This window comes from Struthio camelus, chromosome 15, assembly GCF_040807025.1.
Source record: "Struthio camelus isolate bStrCam1 chromosome 15, bStrCam1.hap1, whole genome shotgun sequence".
Classification (NCBI taxonomy): domain Eukaryota; kingdom Metazoa; phylum Chordata; class Aves; order Struthioniformes; family Struthionidae; genus Struthio; species Struthio camelus.
The window spans coordinates 5,336,919-5,356,258 of NC_090956.1; the positions used below are offsets into that span (position 1 = coordinate 5,336,919).

Sequence of the window (19,340 nt, forward strand, 5' to 3'; positions counted from 1 at the left end):
ACCAGGGCCTGGAAGGATGCCGAATGAGCTCTCGTTTTCAGGGAGAGCTCACAGATAAGAAGTGTGCATATGCACAGCAATGCATCATTTTTCTTCAATAATATTTGAAGGAGCTATGTTAGGTGCTAGGTGGATGGACCGCCGAAAAGAAGACAGAGTTAAGGCTCAGCTGGTTACTGTAACACTCCCAAAAGGGGACACGGAAATATCTAGCAGGCCTCCACTGTGAAATATTTAAACAAACAAACAGGTAGTTTTCCCTCTTGGTGCCTGCTAGTATTTCACCCTGCTAATCTCTCTCTGAAATGCTAGTACATGTTTTGATATAGATTACAAAAATGTTAGCTGCAAAGGTGCTTGTATACTCAGAGGATGAAGCTAGCAGAGCAGGAACACTGGTTCAAAGGCTCTACATATAAGTTGCTCTTGCAAAGCAGGTATTTTTTTCTTTCCAACCCCACCAGTGAATAACAGGGCACACCGCAAATTTATGCTAACTCATTCTTTCCAGTAATTCTATTTCAGTGCACTTGACTGAGATGGTTACGATTTCATTTTGAAAGTCCATTACAATAATAAGATTTAAAAGGTGTGCAGGAAAAAAAATAAACTTGTAACCTTTACTTAAAATGCTACATTGTTTATCATCTATTTTTTGAAATACTCCAGTCTTCTTAGAAAAGATTACAGAAATATCCAGCAGGAGTAATTTTTACTTGTTTCTTTCTGACATTGGCACCTAACGACTTCCTCCATGAATCTTTCTACTATCAAAGAAACAGAGGAGTGAGAACTGTTCAATGAAGACAACAGACTTCAAAAAGGTAGACTTAGGAATTGGTAGGTAAAGTTCCCTGGGAAGGAATTCTAAGGGAAAAAGAAATTCAGGTTAGCTGACAGTTTAAAAAGAGACAAAAAAGGTTCAACTATCCCTGTGCAGACAAAAGATGTCAAGAGCCCAATATGTTTGCATTCAGAGCTCACTAATGACCTCAAAATCAAAACCGAATTGCACAAAAAGCTGAGACAGGACACATTGCTAAGGAAGTGTATAAATAGCTCTAGCACACGGGAACAAAATCAGAAGGGCTAAGGTGCAAAGGGAGTTATAATTTACAAAGGACATCAAAGGCATAAGAAAGATTTTATAAATACAATAGAAATAAGAGGAAGTCAGAAGGATGACAGGTCCACTGCCTGGAATGAAGATGAGCACAGGACAGATTACACAGAATAGAAAGGCTAATAGCTCGGTTGCTTCATTTTCACAAAAAAAAAAAAGAAAAGAAAAAAAAGAAAAAAGACAAAAAGAGGTTGATATCGACTAGATATTTAACACAAATTAAAACTGACAACAATAGAAGTAGGGATGCAGGCTAGAATAGAGGACAGGTTAAAGAATATTTAGCCAAGCTAGATGTAATCAAGTCAGAAAGGCCTGATGAAATTTGCCCCAGAGTGCTTATGTAACCAGCTGAAGCAAGCTCTGAATAATTAGCGATTATCTTCAAGAACTTGTGGAGGACAGGTGAAGTCCCAGAGTATCTCAGAAGAGCAAACATGGTACCTTATCTTTTAAAAGGGCAAAAGAAATACCTGAAGAATTACAGACAAATCAAGCTAAACTTCCGTATCCAGAAAGATTCTAGAACAAAATATGAGTCAAAACATAAGCATCCCTGAGATAATAAGATGCCAAGGAACAGCCCATATGTATTTGCCTAGAACAAATAATAAACATTAAAACAACCTGTTTTCCATTTTGACAAGGTAATGGGCCAGGTGGAAATAATAGATATAATCTACATTGACTTTAAGTAAGGTTTTGATAGGTTCCCACATGGCCCTAAAGAAACAGACTGTAGCAAAAGTATTACAACACATTTAAAAAAAATAGTCAAAATGTTGCTATCAATAGTTTGCTAATAAATTGGAAGGATATATTAAATAAGGCCTCATGGGAATATATCCTGAGTCCAGTTCTGTTCAATGTTTTCATTGATGTCTTGGCTGAAGAACTGCCAAACTACTTCCAAAATTTGAGGATAAAACCAAATCATGAGGGGTTACAACCCTCTGAAGGACAAGACTATAACTTAAAGTGATCCTGATAACTAGGAGAGAGAGTCTGAAATCAGTAAGACTAAATTCAATAAAGAAACATGCAAAGTATCACACTTGCAAAGAAAAAGCTAAAGGTACCTATAGAACTGGAACTGACTGACCTGGAAGCATATTGCAGAAAAAGGGTAGGTGTTAATAGTGGGTCATAAACCTACTTAGTTACAATGCCACAAATAAGTCAAATCAGGGCAGTATCAAGTATCCTGGGATGTGATACTGGGAACGTATTATGCAAGAACTAGGAGACAGCAGTTCCCTCGTCTCAGCAGTGGCAGAGCTCTGCTGGCATGCTGTCATCAGTGTGAGGCATCAGACTTTCAGAAACATGAAAAGTAATTAGAAAAACAAAGAGAACAATGACAATTTTAGTATATATGGTGCAGGAAGAAAGGAACTATCACCCTTGAGGGCAGGACCAGAACTATCCAGCTTAGCTGGCCCCACGGGATATTTAAGCTAGATGTTTAGGGGAAAAAAGGCTAACTGCAAATTTATTTAAAGAGTGAAATAGATTAATAAGGGACTCTCAAAGTTTAGATACATGTCAAGCATGCTTTAAGGGTTACCTCTCATCTTTCCTTCCAACCCTATATTTGTATGCTTTTATCATCAACATAGCAGTAATGAGCAGGAACCAAGGAGGGGATATATTGCACAAAGCACTGTGCAAAGAAAAAAGAGAGTTCCTACCGCGCTGAGCTTACAGCTTCAGCAGATAAGGCAGACAGAGTGCAGCAACATAAGACATTGGAACACAGTTTGGATAGCAAAGTACCATTTGTACTTTCTCATCATTCCTAGCAAAAGAATTTTTTTTCTCCTTAACCACATCCTGTGATTCAAATCCCAGGCTCTACCAAGAACAAGCTTACAGGACATTGCTCCTTAACAGGCAATAAATCAAATGCACAAGAAAATCCAGAAGTCAAGCTTCCTTAAGCTGCAGCAATACCCTGCATGGTTCTGTCTCTGGCAGCTAACTGGTGCCAAGTTTCATGCAAACTCTTTCTTGGGCTCAGAAAACCCCTGCAGCTGCTGCCTTTGAATCATATATGATGACTTCCCTGCTGCTTCAGGTGTCAGGATCCTCCCCCCCGCACTTTTGGAAACTACACATCTGAGCAAATGCTTTGAATTCCTGATTCAAGATTTAAACACAATGCAAGGCCAGTCTTTTATTTAAAGGGATGCTACTAACACAGTAACAATCAAAGTAGGCCCCCTCCAGCCCAACAATGAATGCTATGGGGAATATTCCTAAAAGACTAAATATAAACTTGAACTAGAGCAGCAAAATTAGAAGCAGAAGGGTCTAAAAGAGTGAGAACTAAATGAAAAGCAAGAGTTTTTGTTTCTCCATTTTTAGATCTGAGATGAATCCTTACCTGCTAGAACTACTATAAAATGTGTTTAACATTAGCACAGAACTCTGAAGACAAAATTGCTATGTAACTATTAACTACTTTATTTTTAGAGGCATGAATAGATTCTTACATTATAAATGTCTTCATGTTTAAAGCACAAATAACCCTTGGCGTACGTGCTGGAAAGGCAACCCAAGAGTAAGGGGAGAAGGGAGGTAAGAAGGTTTTTCATGAATTTTCGTCATCCCTGGCTGTTCCTATTCCCCTTGATGGAAAGCCAAGTGTGAGATAACTCCTTGTGACCTGACAGATGGTATCATCCAAAGGAAGCAATAAAGCAGAAGCACACACAAAACTGCAAAGTTCAGCATGCCTGGCAGAGGGGAGCGGGGGGAAGGAAGGGAAAATGCAACTCTCCCCTGCTACAGCTTAACAGGCAAATTGCCCAAAAGCCAGCCAAACAGGTTACAAATCCAAACCTAGATGGAAAGAAAGATGACAATTCACATCGAGTGCCATGACCAAAATGCAGTTCCGACTCAGGGAAACACACCCAAGGGGACTGGCAGAATTTTACTCTTGCCGCAGGGCACTGTGTCTCTCAGCTGACGCTGAGATACCTTCTTTTCTTTAGCCATGGATTTGCCCACATGTGGTTTCCAACCCTACGAGCAAGAGGAAGGCAAACCCAACAGCCAGCGCTCTCCTCATTCTCCAGCCCTCTCCTCCCAGCCCCTGAGTTTGCTGCTGCCTCTCCTTACCCAGAATAATCCCATTGGGCTCCTCCGGTGGCTGCCAAACAATCCGTACCGACGTGAGCCTCACCTCGGGGAACACCAGCCTCACAGGTGGCCCGGGGGCTGGAAAGAAAAACAGAGATCAGCCAGCGGGCATTGCCCGTCAGAGGGATTACAGGTTCTCTGCTCACTTCGCGCAGGAGGCAGCCCAAGCTGCATCTCACCAATAAGAAATGGATGGCTAGGGGCGCCTACATCCATACATAACATGCATTTATTCTGGGGGAATTCTGTTTGCAGCTGAACGCCTCCAGCACCCATGAACACCAAATACAATACAGAAACAGAGCACCCTACAGTGTTTTACTGCTCCTGTAAAATGAGTTTACCAGGATGCTCTGACAAATGAGTTGTGACCTCCGTGAGAGTCATCTCGTAGCAGCATAGCGGGGAGTCTCTGCGAGCCAACCACGCTACCTCCTCATCTCATCACCAGATAACTGATTACAGACTGTGAAATGAGTCACTGAGCTGCCTTTACAGAGAGGAATTGTGTGTCAGCTTCATCCTCTCCATACCTGTGGAAATTGAGTAATATTCCTTCTCTGTGCCATCAGCCCTAGCTTCAAACTGCCTTGTGACTTTACATGTGCATTTTAAACACTTCTGTCTGAGCAGGAGAACCTGAGGCAGGTTAGAGGCACATTAATACAGATGGCTGGTGGCTGCACTGACCGTCCCAGGTTCACAAGGTGAGCAGATACGAATTCATAAATTTGCATGCGCAAAATTTCCCCTTCAGCGCAAATTCCACCTGCAATACCCCTGATGATACTTTTAATTAAGTCGAGCCCAGAGGAGACACAACATGTTTATATAGGGAGTAGGGAAATGGAAGAACAATTTGTATCATTTGCCAGCACGTACTTAAGGAGGGAACTGCTGTAATGGGGTTAATCTTAAACAAACAGTTTTAAATATTTCTTATTATATTCTGGTATTCTGCAATTCTGTGAGCACTTTTTTTTTTCTCCTGGTAGAGTTCTGCTAACAGTAACTTCTCTTTGTTCCCATGCAAAGAAAAGACAAGGCACCGCACAGGCAGTACACAGAGAAAATAGCTAACAAAACGGCTGGGAGTTGCTGCCCCTCTTCCCGAGGACAACGCACGCTCCTGCATGCCACAGAAAGTGTCGTTTTAAGCTAGAAATCTGAATGTGTTTTCAGCAAAATCACCTTAATGAAGTTGTTTGTAGAAACCAATGTTTATTCCATTTCTGTTGGGAACATTTTGATGAAAAAAAGAGAGACTAGTGTTTTTGTTTATTTTCACTGGGAGTAATAAAGAGTAGCCTCTTTACACAGACATTATCTTTCATTGAATACTAAAAAGGTAATGAAGCAAAAGGTAACTTCAGCATCTGCAGAGCCAAAAACATTTTAACAGCTGAATTAAATTTCCGTAAAAATCCACCAGCAGGAACACTCTGAGCACACAGCCATGTTCAAACAGAATCGGGGAGGGGGGGTTGCTCCAGTTCTTTCAACACATCAAGCTGCACTTAGGAATCCCTGTGCTCACGGGAAGCATTGGAGGGAATTACAAAGGGAAGCCAGTTTGATCATCTTCCAGGGTCAGTGTTTTATTCTTTTGCAAAAAAAATGAGACTGGAATACTGAAGTTGCAAATTCCATATCTCAGTTCAGTCCAATCAGACCCAAACTGGTATATTGATTCCAACTGTAGCATTTTTTTTTACAGTTATGATTGAACTTCAATAGGGATTCACTGAATTGGACTCTAAAAATTATCTTCAAATGAAATTGCCTACATTAAGCTTCAAAGCACACATATTTTTAGAATTTTTTCCCCAGCTGCGAAGAAAGAGGAAAAGGGGACTGTGGTCTTCAGTTTTTTTTCCAAATCCTCTGCCCATGACCAATGGGACCATGCTGAATTAAAGTAGCTATGGATCAAGTCCTTTAAGTTTAAAACTGTAAAAAAACCCAAATAGCCTTAGTTTGGGCTGTCGTCTACACTTGCATCACTTAAAACAAAAAATAGTGTGAAAAAAAGGTGAAACAAATAGGATATTTATTTTGTTATCCCATAAACTTACCATCATCCTTGGTTCTCTCTATAACTGCAGGAGAGCTGGGGACTCCATCTCCAATCCGAGTGAATGCTAATACCTGGATCTCGTAGAGCACGTATTTCCGCAAGCCAGAAAGCAGGAAAGACTGAGTGTGATTACCTCTTATTACTTGGTTCTTTGGTTCAGAGTCTAAATCTTTTGCCTTAAAAAGGATCTGCAGAATAAACGTATACAAATACAGAAAGAAAATGATTATACAGAAAGAAAACCATTATATTCCATGAGGACTGCAAAAAAGAGGTGTGCATTTCAGATTCCTCTTTTCACCAAATACAAAATGAGATCATATTCACCAAGCAGATTACCTGTTTCAAAACTAGCACATTTCCTATATCTTTTCCAGGTGAGTTATGGAAAATACTAATATCTCACAGGTGAATAATAAATAACAAACGCAAAAACATATCCAAGCAAGGCATTAAAAATCAAGTAAATGTGACACTCCAGTGGCATACCTTATAACCCAGGATGAGCCCGTTCTGCTCGGACTCGGGGACCGCGGTCCATGTCAGAAGGATCTGGGTAGAGCTCACCGCTTCGGCAGACACATTCTCAGGAGGAGCAGAGGGAACTGGAATCACACGGCATTACAGAAATCAGTGCTAGGTAAGCCTCCCTCTCCCTATCTGCTTAGGGTTGTTCTGTAAAGGCCAATTACTTTTCTCTTTCCCGAGCTATTTTTATACATCCCTTAGAAGAGTATTCTAATCCAAAAGGCCTGGAATACCTTCTAGACAACCCCTTCTCCTCTTGCATTCTTTCTACACAGTCTTTGATTTTTCAGCCTCCTCACAATTTCTTACCAGCACATCTCAGAAATCACAGTGTTGGTAGAGAGCTAAATATTCAACGCTCGTCACTGGCTACAGATAGACAATAAATACTGACAGACATGAATAAACTGCAGGTTCTACGTATTTGCAGTAATTAAAATCAAGTTGGGATTGGACTTCTACAGGAGTCTATTCCCTAATATTTCTTTCCTATACATTTTAATTCCCTGTGCCAAAAGCCAGAAATCTTTAATGAATGGCAATTTATCTCATGGTATGATCTGCTCTAACAAGTTTTATGCCACCTTGGCTTCCTATATTATCTCAAAGGAAATTATAGTATCTTGTCTAGAGTTAGCAGTAATTCCAACCACTGGATTGCGCCCAGCCCTCCCAGTTCAGAAAGAAACGCTCTAACCTCTGAGCCATCTGATTATGAGATAGTGCTCAGCATTTGCAATACATCAATTACAGACAGATACATTAACACAAGGTGTATTTTAAGGGACTGATACAGCGTAAATGAAAGACCTGCCTATTTCGTTTATGTTGCAAAATTGGCTCTTACGAAACTAAAAACATCATTAGAACTGATGGCACAGGAAGGCTGTAATTTTCTCTGACTCGAGAGAGGAGCAAACTTACATATTCTCATGCCATTAAAACCCTAACCACTGCAGAACAACCTCACGACAGCAAGCTTTTGTAGGCAAGCTTAATACCATGCGGTTACACAAGCAGAATTGGAGGCTATTTTTAAGAGTTCACATTTTATTCTGCCCTTTCACATTTTCTTCTGTGGCATTTCCACCATCTGAAGGGTACAATCTTTTTTTTAAAGCATGATACACCTGTCAGACCTCAGAGAACATTCACCAAGTTATGTTACACAAGCACTTATGGACAGTAAGGCTTGATTAGGTCCTGAATACATCACAAAAAGGAAGCACAAATCTCTGCCAAAAGTAATGCTTTCCTGGCTGTCTAGATGAAAGAACAGATCTATTGTTTTGAAGGCTAGCTCCTGAAGCTCCTAGCAACATGAACAAGATAATGAGTATGACACTAGAATTAATATAAGTTGAAAAAAAGAATACACCAGACCCGACCCTTGTGCACTCATGGTTAACTGCAGAGATAGTCATTTCTGAAACAATTTCCCTGTTACCAATCAACTGGGACATGAGAAACAGAGCATCATCGCACGACAATGCAGCAGACTAAAATCTGATTCTTTTCCTCCAGTGCTGAAGTGCTTTTTTTTTTTTTTAAATCTTCTCCTAGATTTATCCCCCACAAGGATATAATTATGTTAAAGGAAAATAGATTGCCAGGAGCCATGAATGTCTTTGGACACCTGCCATAACTTTATCTGTAGATCTTCACAAAGAGCTACTCCCACATGAATCATTTCTGGAGAGAGAAAGGGAGGAGGTGGGTCACAGGAAACCAGAATGCGTAGAGGAAAGCAGCCCTTTGCAGCCACGTTTATTTTCATTTTATCTGGTTCAAATCCTTTCAAGAAAGCAAGTTGCTTTATTTTACAAATATTTCTTTTCCTCTTTGATCAGTAGCCATGAGATTTCCCGAATTCACAAAAGGTCGAGGTTGTGCCTAGGCTGGCCCCCATGCATGCGTGCTCTGAGGCACATCTTACCATCACACCGCTGGTAGGGGAGCAGTGCTAACAACGGGGAGAACGGCGTATCTGAAGATTTATTAGTCCAGATTCCTCTTAGTCCCCAGCAACAGCCAAAGCAGTGAATGCTCCCTTCTCCCTGGAAAGGAATCTAAGCCCAACACTTAAAAGGCAGAAATACTCGTGTTCATTGCGTGTTTTGCTCTGTTTTCATTCCCCGATGCTATCCTCATTTTAGCATTGAGAATTTTATTCTAACAGGAATGAATGAGTTCAGAGTCTGCAAGTGATATTACGGATCTTGTTGTTACCAATCTGTTATCAAGCAGCAGACCTTGCTTGGTCCTTTAAGAACAAATTCAAATGTAACCTTTACTTCTCTGACTCCTCTCACATCTCAGGATATCTCGATTCAAAGTTTTGCAAGACTGATTAGTATCTTGAGTGAGGCATAAAGATCCCTCTCTTTCCTCTGCAGACTCCCTCCTCTAATGCCGTTTCCTTAACTGTTACATGGCAGAGATTGTTACAAGCGCCAAAGCAGAGTTCTCATTAGTAACCCTGCAAGAACAGTACATGAGCCAAGTAATGTCCAAAAAATCTCAGAGCTTTAAAGAACTGAACCAGAAATACTGAAACTAAATGATTAGCTAATCCAGCTGCCAGCTGCAGGATGTACTTTAGAAAATCAAACATAAGAAATTACAGAGATACTGGTGCTTTGCACTGGAACTATAATGAGAACTCAAGTTTTTAAGGTTATCCATGTTGGCATCTAGGATCATGCATCCCTTTTCTACCTCTGACATAACTGTATTTAATATAGAGCAAAGGATCTCTGTTTAGGTCTCTAACTGGGCCAAAATCAGCTTTTAATAAGCTGGTCTGTATTCTGGCTTTCTGAGAAAGCTAGATAATGTGATGCAGTGGTTGTCTCCATTTTCACAGCTCATTTTAGCTGAACAACCACTACTGCTTTTTCAAAGTAAAAATTAAGCTGGTATACTGATGTCAGTAGGAGGTGCAAGTTTAGAGCTACGTCTGTGGCAGAAGAAATATAGCTGCAGTATGCAGCCATTTTGCCTATAGAGTTAGATACCGCAGGCCTAATTCTCAGCTTGTATAAACTGATAAATCTCTGCAGTGACATTGGACCCCATACGAATTATCAAGCGATGCTTTATCTCACCACAGTAACTGCTTCATGAAGGTCAGTCTCTGAAACATCAAGAGATTGATCCTTGCCATAGATATGTGACCATGCTTGTGTAGTAGCTTATTTTATAAGACAAGTAGCTATGCACATTCACGTACCTGCATATTAGGAGCCCCAAAATATTAAGGCAGTGGGTTAGGTGTATTTGAAATGAACCGTTTGAAAATAAGAAGGTTTATATTTAAAAGGAAGCAATCCTGTCAAGATTGTTTTACTACATTAGAGGTTGTCTTAGCATTTTCTGGCCTTCTGTATGTTATACCTAAGATCATTTACAATCTATTGAGTGGAAACTGAGCTTGTTGTTCTGCAGTAATTTTACACTGTAAAATTAAATGACTTATTTAATTCCTAACATTACAAAAACATTTTGCATTGATAAAATCTGACCTGTTTAAAAATCCTAAGTCATTCCACTCTCTCTTCAGCTTCCTGCAACTGTAGTCCAGATTTTCCTTTTAGGGCTTCCCACCTGGTTTTTACAGCTGGGTCTATAAAACCCACAACGTTATTTATCCTCTCATAGTTTCTTTGGTTTCAAGACCCTTTTTTATATTCAAGCACTTCAGAAACCAGAAAATACCTGTAATAGCATGCTCCCCTACTGTTAGTATGTGTGCTCAGCTATTAGTGATATCACAGAATCACAGAATCGTTTAGGTTGGAAGGGACCTCTGGAGATCATCTAGTCCAACCTCCCTGCTCAAGCAGGGTCACCTAGAGCATATTGCCCAGGATCACATCCAGACGGCTTTTGAATATCTCCAGCGAAGGAGACTCCACCACCTCTCTGGGCAACCTGTTCCAATGCTCTGTCACCCTCACAGTGAAGAAGTTTTTGCTCAGGTTCAGATGGAACTTCCTGTGGTTCAGTTTCTGCCCGTTGCCTCTTGTCCTGTTGCTGGGCACCACGGAGAAGAGGCTGGCCTCATCCTCTTGACACTCCCCCTTCAGATACTTGTACACGTTGATGAGATCCCCTCTCAATCTTCTCTTCTCCAGGCTGAACAGGCCCAGCTCTTGCAGTCTTTCTTCATAGGAGAGATGCTCCAGCCCTCTCATCATCTTGGTAGCCCTCCGCTGGACTCTCTCCAGGAGTGCCATGTCTCTCTTGTACTGGGGAGCCCAGAACTGGACACAGTACTCCAGGGGAGGCCTCCCCAGGGCTGAGTAGAGGGGCAGGATCACCTCCCTCCACCTGCTGGCAACACTCTGCCTAATGCACCCCAGCATACCATGGGCCTTCTTGGCCACCAGGGCACACTGCTGGCTCATGTTTAACTTGTTGTCCACCAGCACTCCCAGGTCCTTCTCGGCAGAGCTACTTTCCAACAGGTCAACCCCCAGCCTGTACTGGTGCATGGGATTATTCCTGCCTAGGTGCAGGACCTTGCACTTGCCTTTGTTGAACTTCATGAGGTTCCTCTCCGCCCACCTCTCCAGCCTGTCCAGGTCCCTCGGAATGGCAGGACAGCCTTCTGGTGTGTTAGCCTCTCCCCCCAGTTTAGTATCATCAGCAAACTTGCTGAGGGTGCACTCTGTCCCTTCCTCCAGGTCATTGATGAATATATTGAACAAGACTGGACCCAGGACTGACCCCTGGGGGACACCACTAGCCACAGGCCTCCAACTTGACTCACTCTAGGATATGATCACATATCCTAGAATAAACAGAAGTGTTCAAGTACAGCTTTATTTTTAATAAAGAGTTTGGATTTTCATTGCACTGTCATTAGATACCAAGAGCTAATATAGGGCTTGGGCTCTGACTTCTTAGGCTCCTTGTACGGTCTAAAACCCAGAACTATTAGTTCTGCCACTAAACAACCACGTGATCTCAGATAAGTCACCTCTGGATAGCTATGAGGGATGTTAAAAATCTGCAACAGCAGTCAAAATAAATCTCTGTATCTATGAAATGGAAACAAATAATTGGGAGACTTGCTTGTAAAGTACTTTTAAAACATAAGTATGTAAGTGATGAATATAATTTGTCTCATAGTTCAGAAGAAAGACCTAAAAAAATTGCTTTGACTTCTTTCTCTGGCTTTAGATATCTTTTATTCTTATTTTAACCCAGTCTGACTGCGCATACAGGTTGATTGCCGATTCACTGAAGTTATTCGCTCCAATGCAGCATGCTACTATGCCAAAATTTCTTGTATATTCTAATTCTAAAAAGATGCAGCCAAAAGTCTGAGCCACGAGTTGCTACATTCCAGAAATTAAATGTTAGTATCAAAGAAAATACATGGAAAAAAAAAAAAGAGTCCTTATGGCCTAGATCATAGCTTTGTACTATTTTGATCCTGGTTTCAGTTTGCCTCCTATAATCAGTTCCAAGTCCACCTTTTTTTTAATACTGCAAGAGGAAATGCCAAATACACACATGTAACCTCTGATCTTTAGATGCTGAGCAAAAGCACTATAATCCTAAGGTTTTATGAAATCACTTAATCTTAGTATTTACTATGTTTCAAAAGAAGTGTTTGAAGAGCAGTAGAAAGGAGAAAATGGAAAATGTAGAATCTTTTTATTATGATACAGAACACTTCAGAACTATTTTGTCTGGGTCATATAATCTTTAACTCCAGTACAAACGTGCTTTGTTTAAAATACCTCTGGCAATAACTTTCCAATTACTGCTTCCCCAAAAACAACACTTTAATGGAGGGGGATGACTTTGTTCAGCTTTTCCTTCAGTCAGTTCAAAGGACAGTTATCTGAACCAATAGATCAAATCCTGCAGCGTATGGTGCATTCACATCTCGCACTAAGCGCACTAAGTAGTGCTGCGTGGTATAAAGTACACACAGACAAACACTTGTGTGTCTGCAAGTGCACATTAGGTATAGTATTAAATTTCAAAACTCTTTTTTATGAAGAAAAATATGAAAAAATATGTAGCAAAATGTCCAAGTTGAACCTCGTTTAACTACAGGTCACAAAGAGCTTTTATTATTTAATATTTAAACCATACAGGTCATCCATTTTGTTACTCACTTGCAGCTGATACCCAAATTTATTAGTTGCTTGTAGGGGAGGTTTGAGAAATAGGTTTTGTGGAAGTTAACAGCTAGACGGCAGCTTTTCAAGATCTCTCTTCAGTATTGCTACTGAACTAACAATAATTTACTGTTGCGTGAAATTCTGAGTTTGCTTACTTCTGATATTTGAAGGCTCTAGGGTAGTATACACAAATCAGCTAGACAATCCAGTACCTACATTCTCTGTATATATGAAGGTTATGTCTAAATAACCTTGTGCAAACAATTTTAGCAGACCGTTTTGAAAACATGTCATCTAAAGCTTAGATAATTACCTCATTTCCATATGGGTAATCAGCTCTCTTAAATAACTTGTGCCCTTTTAGAAGTATTTGGTTCTGGAAATTAATTTTCAGATAACCACAGCTGTCTGAAAATCTGCCCCAAACTAGAAGCAGGACAATGGAGCTAAAAGGGAGGGCGAGGAAGCAAGCTATGCGGGATGAAGAATGAGAGAACTGCTCAGTGAGGGAAGGCTGTGTGCAAGCTTCATCTTGTATTGCCCATACCACTGCCAAACTGGGGCAGGAGAGGGGAGAGGTTATTTTGTTTGCTTTAAAAAAACAACCTATCAATTTATATACGAAAACATGGTAAAAGTAGAATGAACAAATAAATAAAAGAACTCCTTCAAAATGTCTTCATGTCCTTTTGCCTTCAGCAAATGAACAGACTGCTTTTTTCACTTTAGATTTAATGGATCAACAAGCCAAAAAAAAAAAAAAAGCTGGAACAAAATGACATAAAATACTGACGTTCTTTGACACGTTCCTCACAGACATAATCCTTTGACTTACCGGACTCCCGTGTACGACCTCGCACTACTTCACTCCATGGTCCTGCCCCAATGGCGTTGAAAGCCTGAATTTGCAGTTCATATTCTGTCCATTCCTCCAGATCTTCAATCGTGTACTCTCTCTCCAACCGGTCGTTGATAACCTTCATCAGCGGGAGAGATTGCAGGTCCGCTCGCCAGAACTTTAGCCGGTACCCCACTGATTCGGGATTGCCATTATACTGCGTGTCGGGGAGGGGCTGGCAAACAAGACAAAGAAAAAGCACATTATCACACAGCACACATTGCCAATACTTTGCAAACTATACGCCAAGGTTATCTGAGCTCATATAAGGTCACAGGAAGGGAAGAAGTATTGGAGGGCTAGATTTTTATCTATACTTCATGAGCTCTAAATGTTTCTGTTGCTTGAAATATTCTTTTAATTTTTACCTTAATTTTGTATGAAATAGAGATGCTTACACAACTATGCCACTTGCTGTGGGTGTATCAACAGAGATGATACCAATACAACAAATTTCAGGTCTTTACGATTAATTATGGAAATGAATGATAAATTGCTGAACCACATGACAAATTAATTAATCGGACATTTTTGACTTTTTTACTGACTCTCTGCCTACTCATTTATCAGCAGAGACTTATTCTAGGATTCTAACTCCCCAAGCAATTTCACAGATTAAAAGATGAAATAATTAGCCTGCTTCATGAAGTTTCAGAGCTTTCCCCTGTAAAACTCTAACTGCATGATTCCAAGGATGACTACAGTTCAGCCCTGAATCACTGACAAAGTTTGATATACACTAACATTTCACAGCTTAGAAGACTATATGCCGCAGGCAAGCAGGGCTAGAAACGTGACCCTTATCCTGTTGGAAAGAAGGAATCCCCAGCTCCCAGAGGGACACTGGTTCACCTGTACGTCTTGAAAAGACGAGATTAAACATTTTCAAATACTGATGATATTAAGCAGGAAAAAGGTATGCTGGGTCATTTTTGGCCGCGGCTGTTGCTCTCCCTGAACCCTGCACAGTTTAACTCAGGATAACCAGGCTTCCTGAAGCACAGCAGGGAAACACACTCTTAAAAAGTTTTTTAAAGTCTCGAAAGGAACCTTGAGTTAATTTTGATGCAAGATAGACAGGTCTGCATAGAGTGTCTGAGGTTGCAATAGGATCCAAAGGTTTAACAACGTGGACACGTTACTCACATGGTAAAGCCATGAATGAATTATGTGAGTCCTATCAAACAAACTGCAAAAGTTTCTCTACTGATACTCAGGCGACGCCTTTAAGTTTGACGTTTTGGTCTCTCAAGGATCAGGCACAAGTTCTGCTTCCCTTTGAGAAACCGGAACTGTTTTTTTCTGATCGCAGAAAAACTCTCTTGTTTCTAGCGCGATTTCGACTGCCGGCCGTAACAAGCTTATGCAGAGAAAAGCTAACGTTTGGGCAAAAGGAGACCTGTGCTTCATCAACTTCACGCTACAGCAACCTCAGCGGAAAATTCTCCCCTTACAGGGGAGAAGAAAAGCCATTTTGGAGCAAGTTAATCGGCAGGCAAATCCCGGTGTAACGACTCTGCAGGCACCCGAGACCGTCAAAGGGGCACAGCAGTTCCATCAGTCTCCGAATCTCTGCAATTAATCATTTGCTTTTACATTTTATCACAGAACTCCCTAACCTTCCACATAAATATAATTTTTCTACATGAACATAACATGTGAAATTTTACTGTCTTTGGATGACAGCTACTGCTATTTGGTATCGGCAGGATGACCGTCAGCGGCCTGCGTGTACCTTCTGGGGGCCTCTTTTATACAAAACGGGCACCTGAGCCCTAGGAAAAGTGTAAATTGGCTACAGTATTATATTTCTGTCCCATATGTTGACCCAGAGTGTGGAACTAGAGAGTCTCAAAAGCCAAGGTTTTACACACAGGCGTATATTCCCCCGACGAGGTGGCACAGACAGCGGCAGAAGGCAATTCAAGTGATTAATAACGCACTTAAGGTAAGGCTTAGCTTTCCGACTATTTGGAAAAAAGGAAATAATTTCGCTCTCGCTTCTTCTGTCAACCGCAAGGCAAAGGCATTCCTGAACGCCGGACTCGTTACCCGGGGAAAGAGCCGCCCGTGCCGCCTCGGCGCCCCCTCCGCCCCCGCTCACCACCCAGCGCATCCAGAGGCTCGTCTCGCTGGCCGTGCGCACGCTCGCGCTCCCGGGGGCCACGTCCGGCGGCGCCTGCAGCGTCTGGATGACGCGCGACGGCTGGCTCGGCGGGCTCGGGCCCGCCACGTTCGCCTGCCTCATCCGGAACCTGAAGGAAGACACAGCGGACATGCCGAGCGGCTCACGAGGAAAAGACGGCGGGGGGAGGGAGGGAGGGAAGGGAAGCAAATCTTGCTAAACGTTCCCCAAGGCGCCTGCGGGCAGGTGCCCTTTGCGTTCGCTGCTGAGTACTTCGTGACGGCCGTTTTAAGATCAAAAAAAAAAAAAAGGGGGGGGGGGGAATCAGATTAGTTTAGGGTCTATAAGAAGCAAGAAATTTATGTTAATTAGGCCAAGTCTGATGAGGTTATGCTGGCAGTAGGTGATTTTTTTTCGCAGCACTTGTGCAACACGTTCCGAAAGGTATTAAGATATCAAACTTCGGATAGTCTCCTTCCCTGCCAATATAAAAAATATATTAGTGATAACATTTCCCCTCAGTTATGGGTTGAAAGAAGCTGATTTTTCCCCATGCTGCATTTTCAGTCTTCCTGCACAAGAAAGATTAAGTTATTTAATACGGATATGCTCCTCCAAAAATACCCGTCTGCTGGAAACCGTCTCCTCCACAACAGAATTCCCTACTGGGTCACAGCTTTAGAAAAATCTTTTTTTCGAGAAGTACAAAATAATTAAGATGTGCCGAGTATTTCAGATACTCTCACCTGTCATAAAAACGAGAAGATACTGCAATTAGAGGCATCTAATTCCTGCCCATAAATACAGGACCTGTTCCTATTAAACACTTCATTTTTGGACATAATGACTGAGCTTGCTAAAAGGTTCCATCTACTATCACCTACCTACTCTAACCTCCCTAGAAAATGCATTAAAGGAAATTCATTAAACAAATACAGTCCTTGGTTTCACTCTCATATATTGGCACAAAATATAGAAAAGAAGCTGGCTGATAAAGATGCAGTCTGATAATTAGCTCTCATGATTTATCTCCTCAGCGGATAATGACTGAAGCTGACTAAAGGACAACAAATTTGCCATTTTGCAGCAACTCTCTAGGTTTCAGAAAATTCTATAAAATTGCTCTACACTGAAATGAAAACAAAAAGCTCATCTCTGCGTTTGTGTGTGAGAGAGGAAATATTCTAGACAAAATTCAAGGAATGGCCTTATTGTTTAAATTATGATGAAAAAAAAAGAGAAGAACTGGTGGAAGTGAGAAAGGTACAAGTGCCAACTGGTGCAACTTGGATCACCTGAGAATTCATCGGGCATAGAAAATCAGTGCAATACTTCAGAGAAAGAACAGAGTTGTAGCAGTACAAGAAATAAACCAAAAAGTGCAATAAAACAAAAAATTCCCAACTGATCATATACTTCCTTGTTATTTGTAATCCCAAAGACATTTCTCCACGCACCTGCCAGGTGTGCAAGTTATACTCATTTTGTTTGTTGAAATCTGGTACAGCTTACACTTACAGCATCTGTTTTGTGATTCAATGATACTTAAATTGCAACAGAATTTGCAGAATTCACTTATGTCTTTTCATCTTTAAGGGTCCACCTCCATGAGGAGAGCAAAATTCAGCCTCGCAATCTGAAAATAATTTTCCTAAAGCTCTGTACTAGAAATCTCTGCTCAAGTTCTACAATTTTGAAATAGCTTTTAGTAAAAATCTTAGCTCTTAAAGTGAGGTGTAAAACACTTCACTGGAGATTTTGAGAGAAATCCAGGAAGTTTATGGACTTTTGACTATGAGAAAAAAATTTGTGTACCAGCACTGAATTAGCTTTAAGTGATGTGAACTTTACTTTTGTTGCATCTTATTACTTATTAGCTCACAATAGCACACGGGCAAGCTAGCAGGCCTTTCAGCCATAGAAAAATGGACTAAGTTCCTTGTAAGTTGATTTAACACTTGCTGCTCTATCTCCTTGCCAGCCAATCTTTACGTTAGCAAGGTATTCCATGAAAGCGTTTTTCATGACGATTGAGCATCTCAAATTCTCAAATCTCGTCCATATTAAAGCAACGCACCACTTGAATCATATTGATTTAAAAATCAATCTCATTTAACTGGGGTGCACCCATAATGTAGGTTCCCTTCAGTCAGGTTAGGCCTTCCATACATCTAGTTAGCTTAGTCTTGTAAATTCTTATAAACAAAGGTTTCATCTAACTGATGTTATTAAGCTACATCAATAAAAGCACCTTTAAACTGATGTTAATATGTAATTACAAGGTTGCACCAATTTAACTACAATTGATTTATTCCTGATTGTGTTACACTGGCACGACCTTTAGACTAGGGAAGCCTCAGGATATCAGTTAATCATAATACCATTCCACTGTGCACCTAGCTTCCCTTTTTTAATGTTATGAACTGTACTTTATGCAAATCCCAGATAACAATATCAGACAAGTAATTTTAAGTATAAACTATGGAAACAGTGAAACCTTTTCCCTTTCGTTCAGATTACAAAATACAGCCAGCTGTTTCTGATTAGAAAAGCTGTTCCATGCAGCCACTTACTCATTTATTCATGCTGCAGTTAATTACCAGCTGTTCTTACCTGTAATGAGTGTAAGGAATAAGGTTGGGTATCTCCAGCATCTGAGCATCAGGCTCATTCTCCACCTCACGAAGATTCACCCACTCTTCTTCATCACCCAGAACACCAACCTGTACATGGGAAAGACAAGAACAAATTCAAACCCGACAATACAGTATCCACATTTGCAATGTTTGTCATCTGTGCAGTCAACGCGCCAACACTTTTAAGCACATAATATATAGTTAATATTTATTTTTATATGAAAAAGTACTACTTATTGGTAAAATGGCTGCATAGCCAAGTGTCCTTTCATCTGTTCAATGTAGAATACTAGTTACGCATAGACACTAACTATCAAGGTACTTGATAGGCAACATAGCCCTAAGTATCCAAATAGAAAAACTGGTTTCATTCACTCTTTTTTTTTTTCTTTCCCCTACAGGAGAAGCAGCCTGATTTATTTACAGATGTTTTAGTACTTTGCTCACCCAGGAGTTGCCGTGCTGCATATTTATATTTGTGCATGAAGAAACGACACGAGGAAAATTAGGCCAAAGAAACAAGTTGTGCCTTGCATTCAGAGAGGGAGCTGCTGTGATCTCTCTAGCAGAGGACAGCTTCCATGGAGGGATATGCTTGCAAAGGTCTTTCAGTCTGATGGGTATCAGGGACACTGCCACACACCAAAGAGCTTATAAAATACA

General features: G+C 40.9%; 1 protein-coding gene across 5 annotated transcripts in view; it reads right to left on the reverse strand.

Annotated features, from left to right (window-relative positions):
- Window positions 1-19,340, reverse strand: part of SDK1 (sidekick cell adhesion molecule 1) — a 430,635-nt gene that overhangs the window by 70,825 nt on the left and 340,470 nt on the right. For all 5 annotated transcript variants that reach the window (XM_068908486.1, XM_068908485.1, XM_068908487.1 and 2 more), the window contains 6 exons: window positions 18,655-18,764; window positions 16,021-16,171; window positions 13,854-14,091; window positions 6,837-6,952; window positions 6,346-6,535; window positions 4,250-4,348 (listed from right to left, as the gene is read on the reverse strand). In XM_068908486.1, coding sequence (XP_068764587.1) covers window positions 4,250-4,348; window positions 6,346-6,535; window positions 6,837-6,952; window positions 13,854-14,091; window positions 16,021-16,171; window positions 18,655-18,764 — 904 coding nt within the window. The remainder of the gene's footprint in view (window positions 1-4,249; window positions 4,349-6,345; window positions 6,536-6,836; window positions 6,953-13,853; window positions 14,092-16,020; window positions 16,172-18,654; window positions 18,765-19,340) is intronic.